The sequence below is a fragment of the Cavia porcellus genome, unplaced genomic scaffold, assembly GCF_034190915.1.
Source record: "Cavia porcellus strain 051 isolate PalLab524CR breed Dunkin Hartley unplaced genomic scaffold, mCavPor4.1 scaffold_31, whole genome shotgun sequence".
Taxonomy (NCBI): domain Eukaryota; kingdom Metazoa; phylum Chordata; class Mammalia; order Rodentia; family Caviidae; genus Cavia; species Cavia porcellus.
Window position 1 is genome coordinate 41,488,457 of NW_026947514.1, and position 20,407 is coordinate 41,508,863.

The window sequence follows — 20,407 nt, forward strand, 5'->3', positions numbered from 1 at the left end:
TGTAAGATAACAACTCTGTGTTAGAAGATTCTAAGCTAATAAATCTGTGATAAATCAGGGCAATAGGAGACTAACTCATGGGGTAGAAGTTTTTCAAGGATGACTTGCTCCAGGAATATAAAATTCAAAAATAAAAAGAAGGCTTATATCACTGAACTACATTTTATTTGATTATTTGTTCTCTTTTGAAGACTGAAGCCTACAACCAAATCTTGAGTTGATGGCACTATACGGTATTCTTTCTTAGTTACAACATATAGGTAAATGGCTAGGATTTTTCCCCCCAAGAGGTATAGATTTTAGAAAAATTTCTGTAGATATTCACAAGTAAATTTTCTTTGCCTAAATTTTTATTAACACTGACAAAGTTTAAGTCTCACAGGTTTCTGTTTCTACTTTAACCTGTAATAGAAGCTGATTAGTCAAAAGGCAAGATTAAAGGAAACCATTAAGAATTAAAATGTAATACACGTTCATTTTTCAAAAACTTAAAGCACAGAGGAATATCAATTTTTTTGCAGTGCTGGGGTCAGACTCAGGTTCTCACCTGCTAGGTAAGCACTCTGCCACTCTCAGTCTGTGTCCCTCGCCTCTCCTGTTGATCTGATGAGGGCTGAAGCCCCTTCTGTGAGCAAGTGATCTGTAATTGGCAGACTGTCCCTGGATAAATCATATTCTTAAAGTTTTGTCTATATTTTCTACTTTTTTTTCTTTGAAATGACAATAATTTAAAATGTGTAAAGCATAAGAATTTGTCTAGAGTTTGAAAATTTTCCTATGTGTTTTCTCTGAGTTTTTATCATTTTTCCTATCTTGCAGGGTTTTTTCACCCATTCTAGTTTAATGGTGTGTGTGTGTGTGTGTGTGCGCACATGCATGCATGGATTGCTCTTCAGCTCTAAACTTTTCTAAATATTCAATTTGGCTTTAAAAGAAACAAATAATAATTTATATTTTATATGTATAGTTCGCTTATTTATAATAAGAACTAGTGTGACAGGTTCTTAAAACACATAACCAGGTCTTAGTAAGTATGTGAATTCACTGTAGAGAGGAAAAGTGGACTATAGAGGAACCAACGGTGTCATAAGGTCCACGGTACAGGAGTCCATGTTTATGGAAGAAGGAACAGAGGCAGCTATGCAACACAGAGTTATGTGAAAGCCCAGTAAGAGGGCATCCAAAGGCCTTTGTCTTTCCTCTTCTAGATCCATTTCTTAAAGAATCATTCTTCCTTGACTAATATTTCTGGCTTTACTTACACAAAAGCCGCCTTCCATGATGGGTCAGCCCTCACATCTCAGCTGGCTGAGGTGGTGGCTCAGTGGTAGAGCATTTACCTGCTTAGCACCTGTGAAGCCCTGCGTTTGATCCCCAGCAACTCTTGTTTTTTTTTTTTTTTTTTTTTTTTTTTTTTGTCTTTTTCGTTTTTATCGGTACCGGGGATCGAACTCACGACCGCCTGCTTGCAAGGCAGGTCCTTATGCCGCTGACCTAAATCCCCAGCCCCTCCCAAGCAATTCTTAACAACCTAAATTTCAAGTGGTTTCCCTGCCTTCTTAGGTCTCTTTTTCAAATCTTGCAAAGGCTCAGCTCTAATAATCTTACCTCCTTGTTCAAAAGTCACACACTTTGTGTTAAATTGTGTCTTTAAGGATGGTTGTGAAGAAACTGGTGATTAATAATGAAACTTCCTACAGGTAAATGTTTTTGCTTTTTTTTTTTTTTTTTTTTGTCTGTTTGAGACAGGGTCTCACTATGCAGTTCAGGCTGGCCTTGAGCTCACTTTGTATCCCACTGGTTTGAACTCTCAATGATCCTCCTGTCTCAGCCTCCCAAGTGCTGAGATTACAAACATGTTCCACCATGTCTGACATGGTCTGACACATTTGGGTTCCTTCTATTTCTATATCTGATGTGGTCAGATACATTTTAGGGCTCGTGGGTAGAAGGCCTAGTTACCTTGCCAATGTATAAGACTACAGGCACCAATCTTTTTAGAACTACACAATCCAGAGAGTTGGGTAACAGTTGCTTTCTTCCCTTCCTCTCTGCCTAAATGAAACAATTTTATTGTTAGTTTCTATTTATGAGAGGACAACCACATAGATACCAAATAATTTATCTTATGTCAAAGCATACAATGAGCAAACTGATATTAAATAACTTACCTTATGCCAAAGATATTAGGAAAAGGAATTTCTTTTGATAATAATTAGCAGCTATTAAAATGATCTATGCATCATGAGTTTAAACATTTAAGTCAAAATGCATAGGATAAAATACAATTTATATGTTCCAAAAGGAGAATATATAACTAATATATTACCAAGTTTTTCTTTGCTTGTAGTTCAGAAAAGTGAAATTCCGCTTTTGCTCTATCATCTGAATTTATCGGAATCCCATCTAACATCTGTAAGTTAGGCAGTCGAAATATGAGCACATGGCGATGTAGAATTTTTCTACAAATCTAAATAAAGTTAAAAATAATAAATTATTCCTGGTATCACCTTTATTTCAAAGATTAACCTTTAAAAGAAGGCAAGTTAGCACAAGCAGCAAAGATGACTTATTAACAGCTAATTTATAGTATTAGATGTTATAGTTATGAACTCATTTTTGAAAGATTTATTTTGATGCCAAATGAAGGTAAAAATAAGAACTTTTTTTAAGAAAAACTATTAACGTCATTTGGAGTTTCAGTCTTTAAAATTTTTTGCTCATTTGATTAAATGTATTGCTTGTTAGGTACAGACAATATCAAGGCATAAATAGGGTTACACTGTGAAAGATCATTTGTAAGTAGCTTCAAACTTAAACATTTTCCCAAGGACACTATCCAACTTAATTCAACATGTAAATACTGACTGTATAATCAATCCCTTAACAATGTCAACCTACTCTAAAAAATATTTGCAGGAAGGAAGAGAAGAAGAAGAGGAAGAGGAGAAAGAAAAAGAAGGAAAGAGAGATGAAAAAGCCATAAAAAGGAATGAATAAACTATTTTAAAAGAATGTAGTAGATATATATACTAATGGAAAATGATATCTAAAATCAAAGAAAAAAAAACTGACCACAATGTAGGCCACAAAGCAAGTTTTACAAATACAAAAGAATGTATCATCTGACATATATCAAGACTGTATCATCTGAAACATTAGAAATCAGTGGAAGATAAATAAAAACATCCCATTTATTTGAAATTAGTGATGAAAATACATGTATATACCTCAATAACTCACAAGTTAAAGAAGAAACATTTTGGAGAGTAAAATATTTTAAGAAATAAAGAATAAGAGCACTACTACACCATCAAGACTTTTAGGATGCTGCTAAAGCAGTTCTTTCTCACCTAAAACTTATTAGTCAATTCAGAAGAAGCAGTCAAAATTAATGAGCCACTCTTCCTACTTAAGAATTTTTTTGAAAACTAAATTTCAAGAGACCAAGGAAATTAATGCAATATAAAATAAAAAATAATATTCTTGTTAAAATAAAAATATTTTCATTGAAAAAACTATTATGATACAAAATCTTGTGGTTAGTTCTTTTACACAGATTTTTTTTGAACACTAGACTAAGCAGATATTTTCACCTGTTATTTTGTTAATTTGTTGGATAAAAATGGATAAAAGTGGATAAAAATGCTACTTACTGGATTCCCTCAAAGACTCCAACAAGAAAGACAACAAATATCTCCTCAAATTAATTTATAAAGTAAATGCAATTCCACAAAAATCAAAGCAATTCTCATGAATCTTAAGAAGTTGTTTCCTAGAAGGTATAGAAAAGTGTAAAGTGACAAGAATCGCCAAGATGGGGAAGAAAGAAAAGATATAACGAAGAAGAGAGCGAGAGGGAGGAGAAGAATAAACACAAGTCCTTACTTCAACAGGCATTAGAAGAATTAAACTTCGGTTAATTAATGCAGCATAACAATGTTGGTACTGTGAGAGAAAAACAGGCTAAGGAGGACAGCTACCGAGCTCTAAAAGTGACCCTATGGATGACAACGGTAATCAAGTGGAAGAAAGTACTAGGTCTTACATACTGCTGGGTTGTCTGGCTATGGATAAATCATAAACAAAATAAAATCTTGTTTCCAACCATATAAAATACATTATATACAACTATTAAGAAATTAACTAGCAAATTAAAAAGCAACATACTTACTGGATTGCCATAAACTGTAAGCTCTCTGAGAGAAACGATAACATCAAGTTTTTCCAGTTCTGCCATATCCTGTTCAAAAGTCAATGAATTATTATTTGGTTAAATTTTCAAATATCAACTAATGCCAAGTAATTTGATGTGAGTTGTAGCTCATGATTAAATCCGCTGAAGCGAACCTGTGTGATGGTTTTTCAGCATTGCTGAATGTTGAATGTTGAATGTATACTATGGATTCCAAATATACTACTGGCAAATATGACAGTCTCAACTAATGTCAAGTAATTTGATGTGAGTTGTGGTAGCTCATGATTAAGTCTGCTGAAGCGAACCTGTATGATGGTTTTTCAGCATTGTTGAATGAGAGCAGATCTGTATACTATGGATTCCAAATATACAACTGGCAAATATGACAGTCTAACAGGGAAATGAATGATATGGCAGCATGTACACAAAAAATACCAAATTTTTCTCAGAAGTTATGATGTATTCTAGGAATCAGGTTATATTTTGTTAATTTCTCCAGTATTGACCAAGGACTGTGGAAAAGTCAAATATACTCAGAAAAATATCAAAGGTACATATTTAAATGCAATCTGAACAACAGAAGAACATGTGATTTTGGGTGGACCACAACATTCTCTATACCCACTGGGGCCAAATGGAACTGAAAACCATGTGAAGATTGCTATGAGTTCAAGACAAGCCTGGGCTACAAAGTGAGCTCAAGGCTAGCCTGAGTTGCATAGTGAGGCCTTGTCTTAAATAGACAAAACAAAATAAAACAAAACAAAAAGCAAAAACATTTATCTGCAAGAAGTTTTATTATTAATCACCAGTTTCTTCACAACCATCCTCAAAGACACGATTTAACACAAAATGTGTAACTTTTGAACAGGGGTAAGATTATTAGAGCTGAGCCTTGGCAAGATTTGAAGAAGAGTCTGAAAGAGGCAGGAAGATCTAACATTGGTGAAAGCTTGTAAATACATTTTAGTTCTTGCAAACATTTCTAAAATACTGGTTCTAATAAATTTTGGCAACAAGCTCAGCTTAAGGTTGTTGCTTGTTCACAGTAACACAATAAAGCCATTTGTATCTGTAATTAGAAGTGGACAAATAACCATATATTAACTATAAGTATATGTAGGTCTAATTTGGTTCATTTGGAAGTAGAATTTGATTTGTAAAAAGATTGAGCATTATGACTGAATACCATAGAAGAGGTCTTCGAAAACACTCTGTCCTCATCTAGTTATCCTTAAAGATATTGTGCATTTTAGTCCACAGGAAGTTCTTATATGTGGAATAAGCCTGATTAGAAATCATGGACATGTGGAAAATATTGCATTATTTCCTCAAATTAAATAGTGTATAACTGTATCCATGAGGGAAATATACCTAACTGAAATATTCACATCTTACAGAACATATTAATATAAAAATAATCTATTATATTTGAAGAGGATAACATGGTATAATGTTTTAAAGAGACATCAAATGAATCATATGTCCATAACTGTATAAAGAGGGAGTCCCATTTTTAATATTGAATTTTTTATATTAGTGTATTGGGTTACCTTTTACTGGCTCACAAAAGTCAATGGGTAAATTTTTAAGAATTATATCGTGTGATGTTTCAGCATGAAATTGGTCATGGTAGAAGAAATTATACCATGGAAATTGGCAAATGCTACTAATTAAGGTATTTTTCCCCTGGGGAGCTGGTTGTTACATGTTAATCACCAGAAAGCCAATAGTCAGCATGTATTGAGTATGCTGTCAGGATAAGAACTTAAATCACTCATAATAGATAAGAATAGCAGCTTTAATTTAATTTAATTTAATTTCCTGGTGTTATTTCTAGCATCAGATCATTATCTAATTGTTTAAAAATAAACAGAGGATCTGGATGCAAGGAGGGTACATCATTGAGACATAGGGATCAAATGGAAATGCAGACCTGAACTCATCTACAGTTGTGTTTCTATGAGTATTAGATGCAAGGCTATAGGCAACAATTTTCCAAATCTACGTTATTGGCCATAATAGCTAAATCAAAAGCACCACATTAGAATGTGCAGGTCAGTGAGAGACTATATAAACCTTTTTTGAATTATTATTGTTTTGCTAATTTTTATGGGTTTCCCCTCTCAAGCTTCTGCCTGACAAGCATGAGGTTGGAGTTCACTCCCTGGTACCAGGGTTGGGGGGAAACTAAGGCAAAGTCCTATGTAAGGAAAATTTGAGTGGGAATAGTAGGAATACAAAACCCAAGACAACACCCCTTGTTAGGAGCTGATTCAAATGCCAGGTAGACCAAATACACATGCCAGACTGAAGGAGACAAGGGAAATCTGGAACTGAGATCCACAAACAGCTTGGACCACAAGCAAGAAAGAAACAAGTGAGAGCGCTTGGAGAGCACTGATAGGATGAGCTTTGGATACCGAGAGCTACCATGGATTAGTGGGTAGGTCCACGTGTATTTTTCTGAGTTATCAGACAACCTACAAATCAAGAAACATATGTCTTGAGCTATATGTTGCATATAAATTATAGTTAGTAAAATTTTCATTCATGTGTGGAAGCTTTCCTATAGAGGGAAGCTTTACTATCATATTTCAGAGATGTAAATCTCATAACTACCAAAATGATCTCACCTGGATTTTATTATATCCTAGGAAGAGTTTCTCTAGTTTTGCCAAAGGTTGCAGTTTGCTCAGCTCTCGTAATCTGTTTTCCTCCAGGTGAAGTGACAACAGAGAACTTGGTTTGGAAAAAGCACTGTCGTTAAATGCTCTGATGCGGTTATGGTCTACCACCAGTTCCTGAAGGACCACCAAGTTGTCCAGCCCTTCAACTTGACTGATTTCATTCCCTTAAAAAAAAAAGGTTATCTATTACCAGAATTCAAAGTTATCTACTTATTAAAGTACTTTCTTATTAAAATATTTTGTAGGAAGTAGAACAGTTTCCATTTTTATGTCTTAAATTTGTTATAACACAAGCTGATCTTTCCCTAACTCCTTCACAAAATAACTTTATGGAGCATTAGTACCTTCTCTCACCAATCTCCTAATGCAACTGTGAAAACAACGCGGACTATTTCTGTTCTTCCCGTGTACATCTAATTAATTACTTGGTCTTAATAGTTCCTCCTTTAAAACTGCCTTTTGGCCTCGTCACTCTCAATGAGGCCCCCATTGTCCAGGGCACTCATGACATTGCTCGGGCTCGTAGAAAACGGGTGCTGGGAAGCGAGGTGGACCTGGCTTTGAAAACATGCACTAGCACAAATTAGAGCCAATTATTTCATATTACTGAACCTCAATTTCTTTTTTTGTAAAATGAACACAATAGTACTTACTTTTTAGGGTTGCTGTGACATTAAATGAGATAAACAACTTGCACAGTGACTCCATAAATAGCAGTTGTCATAGAGAAAATGGCCTCATTCTCTGCATAAAGTTGCCACAGTCCCATCTGCCATGCTAGCCATGGCAACTCAGCACACACCCCCTTTACATTATTAGGTTAATGGAGACCTTCCCAGGTTATGTTGTCCACTTTTAGGCATGTCAATGCATCTTAAAAAAATCTGTCACTTTTGCGTTCAATTTCATGTGTGTGTATATGTGTGTGTGCATGTGTGTAAGGGTGTTTTCGTGTTCTTGACCCAAACCACAGTTATATTTGATAGGCAAAAAGATACATTAAAAATTTTAAAAGTAAGATATAAGAAAGCCTGTCTTCTAGGAAAGACATTACTACATTCAGACCAACTATCAGATTCTTCCCCAAGTCCTGCTGATAGATCTCTTAACCTTTATCCTATCATCACATAATTATTGTTACACTAATGTTCCTCCAATATAAATTCTACCAGTTTCTCAAAGAGTATTGGATAGTCAGGAGAATCAATTTCTCTTTCTCTGGACTCCCATTACACTTGTCAGTACCACAGTCAGAAATTAATTCATCTTTTTTTCAGTACATCTCTACAGGTAGATCTCAAACTACCTCTTTAGATCAAGGATCTCAATTATATATAATTATAAAAATATATTACTTCTACATGTTTCACAGCACTTAGCACAAATCTGGAGTTAATAAATGCTTGCAAACTACTCTTGATTACTTTTTGCTGCTTTTTAAAAATTGACTATAAAAATAAATCATAATGTAATGCTGTTTGTAGCCCCAGAATACTGCACTTTACTTCAAATATGTTTTTGAAGATACACAAATAACCAAAGAAAAACATATTTGAAATTATTAAAATATCTTTGTCAATGTATGAGTAATTGGTGATTCTTTTATTTGCTTATCAAAACAAGATGATTATCAGGTCAGTTTTTAATGAAAAAGACATTAACAGTGTTTCTACTTACCCTGTAGAAAAAGAAATTTTAAATTTCTTAGCCTATTAAGTTGTAGCTGGATTAAGTTACAAATTCCATTGTAGCCCAGATGAAGAACTTCTAAACTGTGCATTATTGGAGGCAAATTTTCACTGCTCATTGTATCTCTGAAACACACAGTTTAGTTTGAAGCCATAAGCCTACATTCAAATCAACTATATTACAAAATATAGTTTGACACATATTTTCTATAAATTGAAGAAGAAAAAATAAATCAGTATATCAAAACTGAGCTATAATATAAAATGTCTACATTTTATCATAGGTTTTTATTCTTTAAACATATTTTATGTGGTAAGGAATAAAGAAGTACAGAAGGTCACAATGAAAATCAGTATCTAAAAAATAAATAAAAGCTATTTATTTTACAACTCTATAAAAAACAAATTGACAAATAAAAGTTGAATATAAAAAAGAAAAGCAATACCTAATACAATCAGCCAAGAAAAAGAAAAATATAATATATCCAACTGGAAAAGAAAAAGTACAACTGACTTTATTCTCAGATGACATGGTTATGTTTCAGAAAATCCTAAGAAATCCACCAAAACCTACTTGAACTAATATATGAGTTCAGCAAAGTAACACACAAAAAATGCTAATATACAAAATCAATTGATTTTGTAAGTGAAAAATTTATACACAGAAAACAATACCACTGAGAGAAATGAAAGAAGATGAAAATAAGTGAAGAAGTATTTCATGCTCAAGGATTAGAAGACAAAATTAGTAAAATAACAATTCTTTCAAATTAATCAACAGATCTGATAAAATCTCTATCAAAATGCCATCAGCCTTTCTTTCCACCAGAAAACTATCATCTCATCTTAAAATTTATAAGGAAAGACAATTCAGAATATCTAAAACAATCTTGAAAAAATAGTTAAAAATTTATTAATAGTTAAAGTGTATTATAAAAGTAAAATTATCAAAATAACACTGATACAAAGACAGACACATAGATGAACTGAGTAGAGTGGAGTCCAGAATACAGCCTAGCATCCATGGTCAACCACTTTTCAGCAAATAGGGCCAAGGCAGGTCAAGCAACAGTGATTGTTCTAAGCAAATGTCGCTGAGACATATAAAAAGATGGATTCAGAACTCACACCTGACCTCGAAGTATATATGAACGTGAACTCAAAACAGATCATATGTGTAAATGTAACAGAAAAAACCTAGAATTTTTTGAAGAATACATGAGAAAACCATTGTGATCTTAGATTAAGCAAAGAATTATTAGATAAACCTCCAAGATCACCATCTGTAAGAAAAATTTTGATGAGCTACATTATCAAAATTTAGCTTTTATTTTTGTTATTTTAATCAACATTTAGACACCATTTAAGAAAATAAGCCATAAGCTGAGCAAACATATTTGTGAATGATATATATGACTAAGGGCTTGCATTTTTAATGTTTTTAGAACTCAACAAAAAAGTAACAGATTTGAATATACATTTTACCAAAGAAGATAAAGAAAGACTAAGCAAACATCTGAAAATATGGTCAATAATACTAATTATTGAAGCAATGCAAATTAAAATCACAACAAGATACTACTTCAGATCCACAAGAATGGCTATAATGAAACAACCAGGCAATAGTAAAATGTTGACAATAATATGGGGAAGTTAAAATGCTCATATGCTGTTGGCAGTAATTTAAACTGTAGTTACACAAGGAAAACAGTTTGCCCGTTTTCTTAAATAGTTAAATATTTAATTACTACACAAGCAAACACTTCACTCTTAGGTATTCACCCAAAATAAATATAATGAAAACATAAGTGCACATGAATACTTATACAGAAACTTTAATGGCAGTACTACCCATACAGCTAAAAAATGGGAGTAGTTCATATGTCTGTCAGCTGGTAAATGGACACACACAATGGTGGCATATCGATGCAACAGAGTATCGAACATATCCAGCAATGAAAAGGAAGGAACTCCTGCAAAATGTAACAATGTGGATACACTGAAAACTGTCATTCCAGGCAACAAAAATCAGATGGGAAAGATTGTATATTACATAGTTCCATTTATATGAAATGTCTAGGAAACTCACCTTTATTGACAGTAGGTTAGAAGTTATCTAAATCTAGAAATGGGAAAAGGAACTGACTGAAAATGGGCATGAAGACTTTCTTGTGTGATGGAAATGCTTTAATATTATATTGTAATAATTATCATATATTTCTTTAGATTTAGTAAAAGTATCAAATTATATACACTTAAAATGAGTTAACAGGGCATGTAAATTACACTTAATAAAAATGTTAGAAAAATCAAATATGAATAGTCCCCAATATAAAGAATATATATAAATAAAACGCTCATGGTAGGATGAATCATAATGGCCTCAAAGTGGAAAAAAACTCAAATGTCTATCAGTGATAAATGGATAAATAATTTATCATATAATCTATATAATAGGAATACTAGTTGAAAATATTCAGATGAGCAGAGAAAGTGTCATATTTATATACAATGGATTACTACTCAGCTGTAAAGTATGATAAACTAGTCATTTATAGGAAAATGGATGTACTTGGAGACCATGATGTTAAGGGAAATAAATCAGATATGCAAACTTAAATATCACAAGGCTTGGGCTGGGGATTTAGCTCAGTGGCATAAGCGCCTGCCTTGCAAGCACGTGGTCATGAGTTCAATCCCTGGTACTGATAAAAAGAAATCACAAGGCTTCTTTTATCAAAAATCCAAAAGAGCAAAATAAAAGACTGATAACAGGAAATAGGGAGGAAATCTTTTACTAAAGAGATTGCCACATTGTGTGTGTTCATTTACCAACTGCAGGGAGGATGAAAGAGGGGACAGGACGGCACTGAAAATTATTGAGCTGCGTTATTTACATGTACAAACTCCCTGCGAGCAATATAATCATTATGTACTGCAAACATGGACTCATAAAAATAAAATTGATGCACAAAAAGAGAAAACGAATTACTGATACTTGCAACAACATAGATAAATCTAAAAGCATTATGCTCGACTCAGAAGAGTACTTATTATGGAAACCTGAGCTTATGAAATTCTAAGCCAAGGCAAAGTCAAGCACAGAGAAAATAGATTATTGGTTGTTTCCAGGGACAAGGTTAGGAGGAAAGAGCATTGCTAAGAGATATGAGGAATCTCTTTGCAATGAGAATATTTCATATCTTGATTTTCATAGTGGCAGTATGACAATATATTTGTCAACATTTTTTAAACTGTACCCTTAAATTTTACACTTAAACTGGTGAATTCTTTTGCAGTGTATGTAAACAGTATTTCAATACAAGGTTAGCACGAGATGTTTTTTTTTTTTTTTTTTTTTTTTTTTTTGTCTTTTTCATTTTTATCGGTACCAGGGATCGAACTCACGACTGCCTGCTTTCAAGGCAGGCGCTTATGCCGCTGAGCTAAATCCCCAGCCCCTCGAGATGTTTATTATTGTGAAATCTAGAAATGAAAGCATTCTAACCTGCATATCTCAAAGTTCAATAGTTATATATACACGTATATAAAACAAATTTAATGATGTAGTTATTAGACTGACATATATGCATAGGAATATACATGTATACAAATAATAAAGATAGAAAAAGGTTGGAATTATGTTCTCATCTTCATAAAGAATCCTTTCCACTGAGCTGGAGCATTAGTTGTTCAGATGATAATTTAGAAATGAAGACAAATGTTAAAAGAAATCCAAATCTACATTACTTGAGTAAGGAGTTTCTTTGTGGCAGGATGAAAATGTCCTGGAATTAGTAGTAATGGTGTGCAACTAGTGAAAATACTAAAAATCACTCTTGTATACAAAAGATGAGTTATATCTTTTGTACAACTATATAGTGTATCTTAATTAAGAGAAAGAAATCGTAGATCATTAAATACATAGGACTTTTTGTTTTTCCTTCCTTTGTAAATACAATGAGGAAGCAGGGGAAAAACAATGACAAAAAGAATGGTTTTGGTATGCTTTTATTCGTGAAGTTTGTTTCTAGCATGTAGCTATTGAATAAAAACAATTATTAACAGACGCTAAATATGTGCACTAGGATGTGTTGCTTCTTTTTAAATTTTCAAATTTTTATCATCACAAAAGTTTTTGTGATAATATAAAGAATAGCAGAATTGTACCTGTTTGTTTTTGAAGTGGCTTGCTGTCCATAGCCGCTTGAAGACACTTTCTGGTAGAGCATCTGTCTGTTTGTCAAGTGAGTCTGAGGCTTTAGTCTAGGCATGATTGATTCAATATGATTATAGTTGAGACATAAGACCTACAGAAAGAACATCACATCAATCAAACAGCCCATAAAGTGGTAAAATAATATAGACAAAATCTGGGATATGCAACCTAACTTAGTAACGTATTCATATTGAAAATAAAATTAAAATGCTGCAAATAAAAGAATAAAGACCCTAGAAAGGTGCTCAACTTTATCAGTCCATACTCCTAAGTTCTCCAAGCCTGACAGAGAAGATGCAACTCTTCAGGCAGAGAGAAAGCTGGCCGAATCGAGGTGACAGGAAGAAAGCAATGAAGCAGCTGTAAGAATCAAAGCATTTCCTTCTTCATATTATACACAGGCAGCTTTCTATTCCAACTCTAACTGTAGAGGTTTATACATTTGACATGTATAAAACTAAAGTCAAATCAAAATAATTTGGAAGGAAATTTTTTTTTTTGCTTAGTAAAAACAAAACAACAAAAAGATTTGTAGGTGACTCACTTTCACATTCGGCAGATAGATTAGTCCACTGAATGAGGTAAGATTATTGTTCTGCAGATTCACATTACACACATTTCTAAATTGGTCAACTGGAATCAAATCCACGGTTCTAAATTTAGAAAAAGTAAATACAGTAACTTGAATAGGATCAGAAAATACTAGAAGAAAGTATTTCCTCCACATACAACTGCCAAAGGCGTTACAAAATCTCGTTTGACAAATGCTGTGAAAATAATTTCCTTAAGGCAGGGATACGGCTCAGCGGTGCAGCACCTACCTGGCAAGCACAAGGCTGAGTTCAACTGCCAGTCACACACACACACACACACACACACACACACGTGCGCGCACACACAGAGCCTTATAGTAAAATGTCACAATTGAATGATCACTTAAATATACATTTCTGTTGAGAACCTATGTAAGAAAATGGCATAGAATTTGATTGCTTTTTCTTACCACATAAATATAGTACTACAAAAGAAACAAAATAAACACTTCCAAATAATTTATAAGTTCATCTTACATAAATCTTCATGAAATCATAGTGAAATAATATAAAAAGTTGTAAGATGTTCAGGTTGTAAAATTCAGAGGACATATGCAAAATACATTTTTTTTTTACTGAGATGCTAGGAATGTGATAAGATTGGGAGAGAAAAGGAAAAGCAGGTAATGTCTTTGAAAATGAACTTTTTGTGGGATCTTCTGAAATTTTATGGCAATTTACCTTTTCAGGATGCTCTGGTAACTAACCAGAATGCTTGATTCCCAGTCTACAGCTATAGAACTACTCTATTTTCATTTGAGCCATGACAGAGAAGAGCATATCACTAAATCACCATCCTCTGGAAACTTTTAAAACAAATCCTAAACTTATTATGATAGCATATATTTACCCATTAACAAGTCATTTATTCATTCAATATATTTTCATTAATATTTCCCAAATGAAGATATATCAGAAACAGTAACTGCATCTGTTCTCAAGAAGTGGGAGCCAGAAAAATTAAAACATTGTTGAACAGAGTTAGTTATAATGGTATTTTAGAGAAAGAAAACTTCTTTGAGGAAGTCAAGGATGATATCATGGAAGAGAAATGTTTTGAGGTGAGACCTGGTGACAGGCACTTGTTAGGAATAATGAGGAAAGAGTTCTAGCAGCGCGGTAGGTACAAAGGCAAAATATGAAACCAAATCTGATGGCTGATTCAGGCACGAGTATTTCAAAATTTCTGCAACACGAAGTGGCATGGGCAGTGAAGGAAAGGACTACAAAAGATGAAAATTAGTCTATGCCATACAAAAGAATTGTTTTCTGTAGACAATGGCACAATGTTGAGAAGGGAAGGAATGTGATTAGCTTGTATCTTGGAAGGCAGGAATGGATAACAGATGGGCTTGCAGGGAATGTTTATCTACGACAACAACAAAATCTACAAAGGGGTTTCTGAAATACCAAGTGCAGTAACTGTGGAAACACAGGAGCTGAGACAGTTGGAACCTGATCAGAACATGGTGATGAATAAAAATGGAGGGCAAAGGACAGAAAGGAGTGGCCTTTTTTTGGGTTGGCAGCAAGAAGCAGATGTTGTCTCCTAGATACTTTTTAGAGAGCAATTGAATGTTCAGGTGAAAAGCCAGGGTTTGGGCTAAAAACAGTAAATTTGGAAATCATAAATTACAACTATGGCTAAAGATAAATCTCTTTACAAAGAGCACAGAATAAGAAAAAGAGAAAAAGGGGAGGAAATTACAGGAGAAGAGAAGGGAAGACGGAAAAGGAGAAGCCGAGAATAAAAGTCAGACACCACCAGAAAGAACTCGTAAGGAAATCTGAGCGGTTATTAGGAAAATCGAGAGTGTGAAATGATTTTTAAGGGGGAGGACTAGATAAGAAGTACAAAGAATGAACAGTCAGCATTCTCACATGCCCCAGAGAGGTCGCGGTGGGGTGCGGTGGGGTGGGGAGGAGAGACAGGCCCTTGGTTTGGCCGCGATGACATCCATGACATCCACAGGAGAGGCCGAGGCGAGGCCAGCGGGAGGAGCAGCACAATGGATTAGGGGTGAGACGAGCGTGGTGCAGCCTGTTCCTTTAGTTCTCCCAATTTACGTGTAGAAGGAAATTTTTGAAAGGGGCACTTTATATTTTACGTGTAACCAGCTATCTCTCTCTTGTGGATTTTCAGCTGTTTGTTTTCTTTGGGCATTATGGTAAAGGGAAGTGAAAATTGGTGCCAGGCTGGCCACCCTTTAACAGCTGCATACTTTGGGAGGCCTCCTCTCTTGCTGGGCTCCACTTCTCTCTAAGCCCAGAGGTTCCGTAGAGCTACTGGTCTCCACACTGGACTCTGAGCTCTGGCAATGTAACCGAGGGGAGGGGGGCACAGCATTCTTGGTGAGGATCGGAGGTACATGTTGGATAAGTCTGGAGCCTGAACATTTAAGCCTAGAATACATGTTTGAGGCCGCTGTTGTAACCAAGAAGATGGAATTAAAAGTGTTATGGCATTGCCATTAATTTTTATTTTCCTGATTTTCTTAACTAAGATGTATTGAAATTTTTGATAAAAAAGAGATATGAAGGGCAAACCTAGAGTATTTGGTTGTAAAAAAGGAATATTAATACAAAAAAGAAAATTGTAACATTTAAATCTTAGTCTCTGATAATAAAAATTATTAATATGTTTCAAAGAGTAGTGAAGTTAGCACAAGATTTGAATTAGGGTAGATGAGTTATTTGTTATGTTTAGATAAGATATATAAAGATATAGCTATCAGGAAATAATAATTACATATTTAATTATATATAAAAACACACAAATTGATTATACCTGAGGGATGAGGAAGTCCAATTAAGTTCTTGCATTTGGGTAAAGTTTGAATGCCCTTGTCTTTCTACAATCATATCAGAGGTTAGCCGGCCACCAAACAAATCTTTCGCATTCTCAGTCTCTGGTGTTTCCTGTATAAGTATATTTAGAAAATTATGTCCTCTCTTATCGATAATTAATTCTTTGATTCTTGGTAAAACTGAGTGGGCTCATCGCTCCCTTTTCCCTGTTATCATTTAGATATAAATCTCCCCCCAAAATCTCATGTGTGTGGAAGGTGACGGGATCCTGATGGTTCCATACTCATAAGTGGATTTGTTCATGGATGCGTTCAGTACCTCACTGAGCCATTAGCAAGTGGGGCCTGGTTGGAGGTGGCCACTGGAGGCTGACCTGGCATGGGGCACTCTTATTCCAAGCTCTCTCTCTCTCTCTCTCTCTGTCTGTCTGTCTCTCTCTCTGTGCTTCTTAGCTGTCATGCATTTAACACCTCTGCCTCTTCCATGCCCTCTGACATGCAGTTTCTGTGTTCAAGCCAGACAACTATGGACTAAAATCATTGTAGTATCAGGTATTTTGTTCCAGCATCTGGAATGTAACTAAGTCATCTTCCTGTCAAGTAAGTGAACATAGCTGCACATTATATATGAACCAAGCAAAGAGTACTGAAAGGTACAGAGAAAGCAGACCAGCTAGAGACTTTGGGACCTGAGAAATGATACCATAGATTTTCTTTTTGCCTTACATTGTTAAACTGAGTGATGGAAGTAGCCAGAAACTCAGAAATGTCAACAAGAGAAAACAAAACAAAGCACAGAGAAGGGCCTGCTTTCTATAGTGAAAAGACTTTGAAAGGAAAGTCTCAAAAAGCAGAACATTTTCAAACAATAATAGTTCTATTCCAGCTAAACAGAACAAAATAAATGGTGGTCTGACCTCCATACTCAACAGAAAAAACCAATATGGGCTGCTCACACTTGTCCAGCTCTGCATGGTAAGGCATTTCTCTATCCTCCCCTTGATGAGGGTCAGCTTGGATTTTTATCTACTCTCAGCAATAATTACATAAGCAAAAACAGAAATAAATAACAAAGTGTTACTGAAGACCACATGATGAGACTGGACTGCCATTTATGCCCAGTGATAATGAGGAGCCTGTGGAACACGGTTGAGGCCCTTTGCCTCCCCGCTCTAGGATGACTGAATGTATAGTAGTAACAAGTCCCTTCCTTTCTAACCAGAACGAATCGATGGAGGCCTGGTGGACACATGAACTCCCAGTCCAGTTCAGCAGTTAATGAAGCATACACCTTGTGGAAAACAGAATTGGGGTTTCTACCTCCAACTGACAGCAACTGAGAGGTACACCAGCTTCTTATTGGTGCAGTGTCAAGACAGGTTTGCTAAAATAGAAGACTTCAATAATGTCTACAGCCTATGAAAATAACCAGAATGTCTAGACTAAAATCTCACTATGCCAAAAACCAAAATAATCTCAAATTAAATGTGAAAAGGCAATCAAGAAACCGAAGCTCTGAAGCAACACAGTTATTTGTAACTATCCAAAACAGCTACCATAGACATGTTGTAACAAGAAGTTACTAAGCATACTTCAATCAAATGGAAAAAAAAATAAGAAACTGTCAGTAAAGAAAAAGCATAGGCAAAGAAATACAGGACAAAAAGAAGAATGAAAGAAAAAATACTACAACTGAAAAATACTATAACCAAATGAATCCAATGATAGGCTTAATAGATGAATGGTGATCATGTGTTTCTTGGCCTTTTGGCTAAGACCAAGTATAAATGGTGAGGAACGGGAAAAGTACTGATGAATTTGAAGACAGAACAATAAATACAAATTATCCAATATGAACAAGAAAGAAAAATGAGTTTCACCTTACTGAGATAGAGCATATGCTGGATTTGTGGGACTAGAACAAATATTTTATATTCCTAGCACTGGATTCATAGAAGAAGAGAAATAGGGTAGAACGAAAAAGATATGCAAAGGATTAATAGCTGAAAACTCTTCACAGACCTAAGGTTCAGGAAGCCGAGGAAATTCAAAACACAAAATTTCCCAAGTCTATGCAAGGACACATAATCATAATCACAATGAAATTTCTGAAAACTAATGACACAAAATATCGTGAAGGTGGTGAGAAAAGAATAAGATCTTAGACTCTGCCTGGCAAGCGTGAGGTTATGAGTTTGATCCCCATTACCAAAAAGAAAGAAAATCTTATCTGTGAGAGGAAAACAATTTGAATGGCAGATTTATCATCAGGAATCATGGAACCAGAGTATGTACCACTTTTCAAATATAAAGTAAAATAAAAGAACCATCAACCAAGAATTCTATATCTAGAGAAAATACCATTCAGAAATAAAAAGGAAAGTTGAGACATTTTCAGATAAAACCAAACTATGCAAAAATGTCATAGTTCTTGTCATAAATTGGCTAAAGGAAATTACTGAAACAAATAAATGGAATTTTAGAATACTAGAAAAGAAGATACAATAGGGCTTCTTTCTTTTACAGTATTTCCTAAATTATCTTTGAATGAATTAAAAACAGAAGATGCCAATTTGCCCTTCTGCAAGTCATGCAGGCCCAGGAAGAGAGAAGCCAGGTTGCCCCTCCCAGGAGCCAACCAGCACGTGGGCTGAGAATCAAGACTCCCCACCCTCAGTGAGTAACTGGCTGGTTCAGAGGACAGGCTGAATTGATAGCAACTGAGGTACAACCGCAACCGAATGCTTGTATTGTTTGATTAACTTTGCAGACCTGGAGCCAATCGTCTGAACATCTACTGGAAGGATAACAGTGTGCAATACAGCAAATATGGGTGATTTCCTCCTGTCTTGTCCTTGTTTGTTTTTGCTACCAGGGATCAAACTCACAACTTTGCGCTTGCCAGGCAGGTGCTTATGTTGCTGAGCTAAGCCCCTTGCTCTGTCTTGCTTTTGAAATCCAATATTGTTTTTACTGCTTTGTTTTGTTCCAATTTATTGCTTTGCTTCATTCAGTGTTCTGTTTTGATTGGTTTTATTCTGTTTTGTTTTATTTTATTTTATTATATCTGATGGGATGGACAATTATTGGGAAGATAACAAGATATACTATGGTAGCCATTGTTGATTTCCTATTATCTTGCTTCAAAATTCTGTACCAGTTTTACCGTTTAGTTTTGATTGGCCTTACTTTTGTTGGGCTTCATTGTATTTAAACTAAAATTTTAAAAAATACAATAACATTATCTGATGTAATTCTCAAATGTAAAACTAACAGTGGAGAAGAAACAACCTTACAAAGAAGTAAAATTTTTACTCTTCTCCCAAACTGGCAAAAAATGTCAAGATCATTAGACTTTAACATACATACAGATAATACTGATAGCAACTACTAAAATATAAATACATAGAGATATATTCATTAAAATACTATAGATAAAAATAGAATTCTAAAAATAGTTAATCTACTCATAGGAAAGTAAGAAAACCAAAACAGAAAAAAAATAAGAGAATAAACTTATAATGACAAATTTAACCCCTAATATTTCAATAACTACATTAAATATAAATGATATATATTCACCAATTAAAGATAGAAACTGGCAGAAGATCAAGAAAATATGATCCAACTATATGATATGAACAAGAAACTTCAAATACATTGTATATGCAGGTTAAAAGTAAAAAACATAGCACAAAACATACCATGCTAACATTAATGAAAAGAAAGCAGGGCATGGATATGCAGATAAAGTAGACTTCAACCAAGGGATAGAAAATAATGAAAAATCTTCAATACATTTTCCATTTAAAATCTAAATTCGTCTGTCTAGATTTCATGTCCATTATTAATTCATGTATTTATATTATACCTTATTCCACAAAGAATTTGTGCTAACTCATGGAAAAAACAAATAATCAAACTGCAAAGTACAAATCATTAATGAGCGTCCAGACTAAGAGCAATGTTAGTTAAAACAGATAAAAATCAGGGTTAAGGTCAGAGAGACTGTAATATTTCACTAGGCTTCTAATATTGAACCCTAAATTTGGCATCTGGAGTTAAGTAAAAAGGAAAATAGTTGAATAACACACTATCAGTGAACAAAACACAGTTTTCCCTTAGGAGGAAAAAGGTTTTTTCCTCTATGCTTATTTCCAAAAGTACTTTCTCCTGTGTCCTTTCTTTTTTTATTTTGTCTTTTTCCTTTTT

The 20,407-nt window shown here is 34.4% G+C and overlaps 1 protein-coding gene across 3 annotated transcripts in view; it reads right to left on the minus strand.

The window, feature by feature from the left end:
* Positions 1–20,407, minus strand: part of Lrrc9 (leucine rich repeat containing 9) — a 91,239-nt gene that overhangs the window by 13,711 nt on the left and 57,121 nt on the right. For 2 of the 3 annotated variants that reach the window (XM_063241295.1, XM_063241294.1), the window contains 7 exons: positions 16,177–16,307; positions 13,340–13,448; positions 12,747–12,886; positions 8,566–8,702; positions 6,835–7,052; positions 4,175–4,243; positions 2,330–2,470 (listed from right to left, as the gene is read on the minus strand). In XM_063241295.1, the coding sequence (XP_063097365.1) occupies positions 2,330–2,470; positions 4,175–4,243; positions 6,835–7,052; positions 8,566–8,702; positions 12,747–12,886; positions 13,340–13,448; positions 16,177–16,307 (945 nt within the window). Of the gene's footprint in view, positions 1–2,329; positions 2,471–4,174; positions 4,244–6,834; positions 7,053–8,565; positions 8,703–12,746; positions 12,887–13,339; positions 13,449–16,176; positions 16,308–20,407 lie in introns of those variants that run through there. The other variant, XR_010044938.1, reaches the window with a different exon arrangement.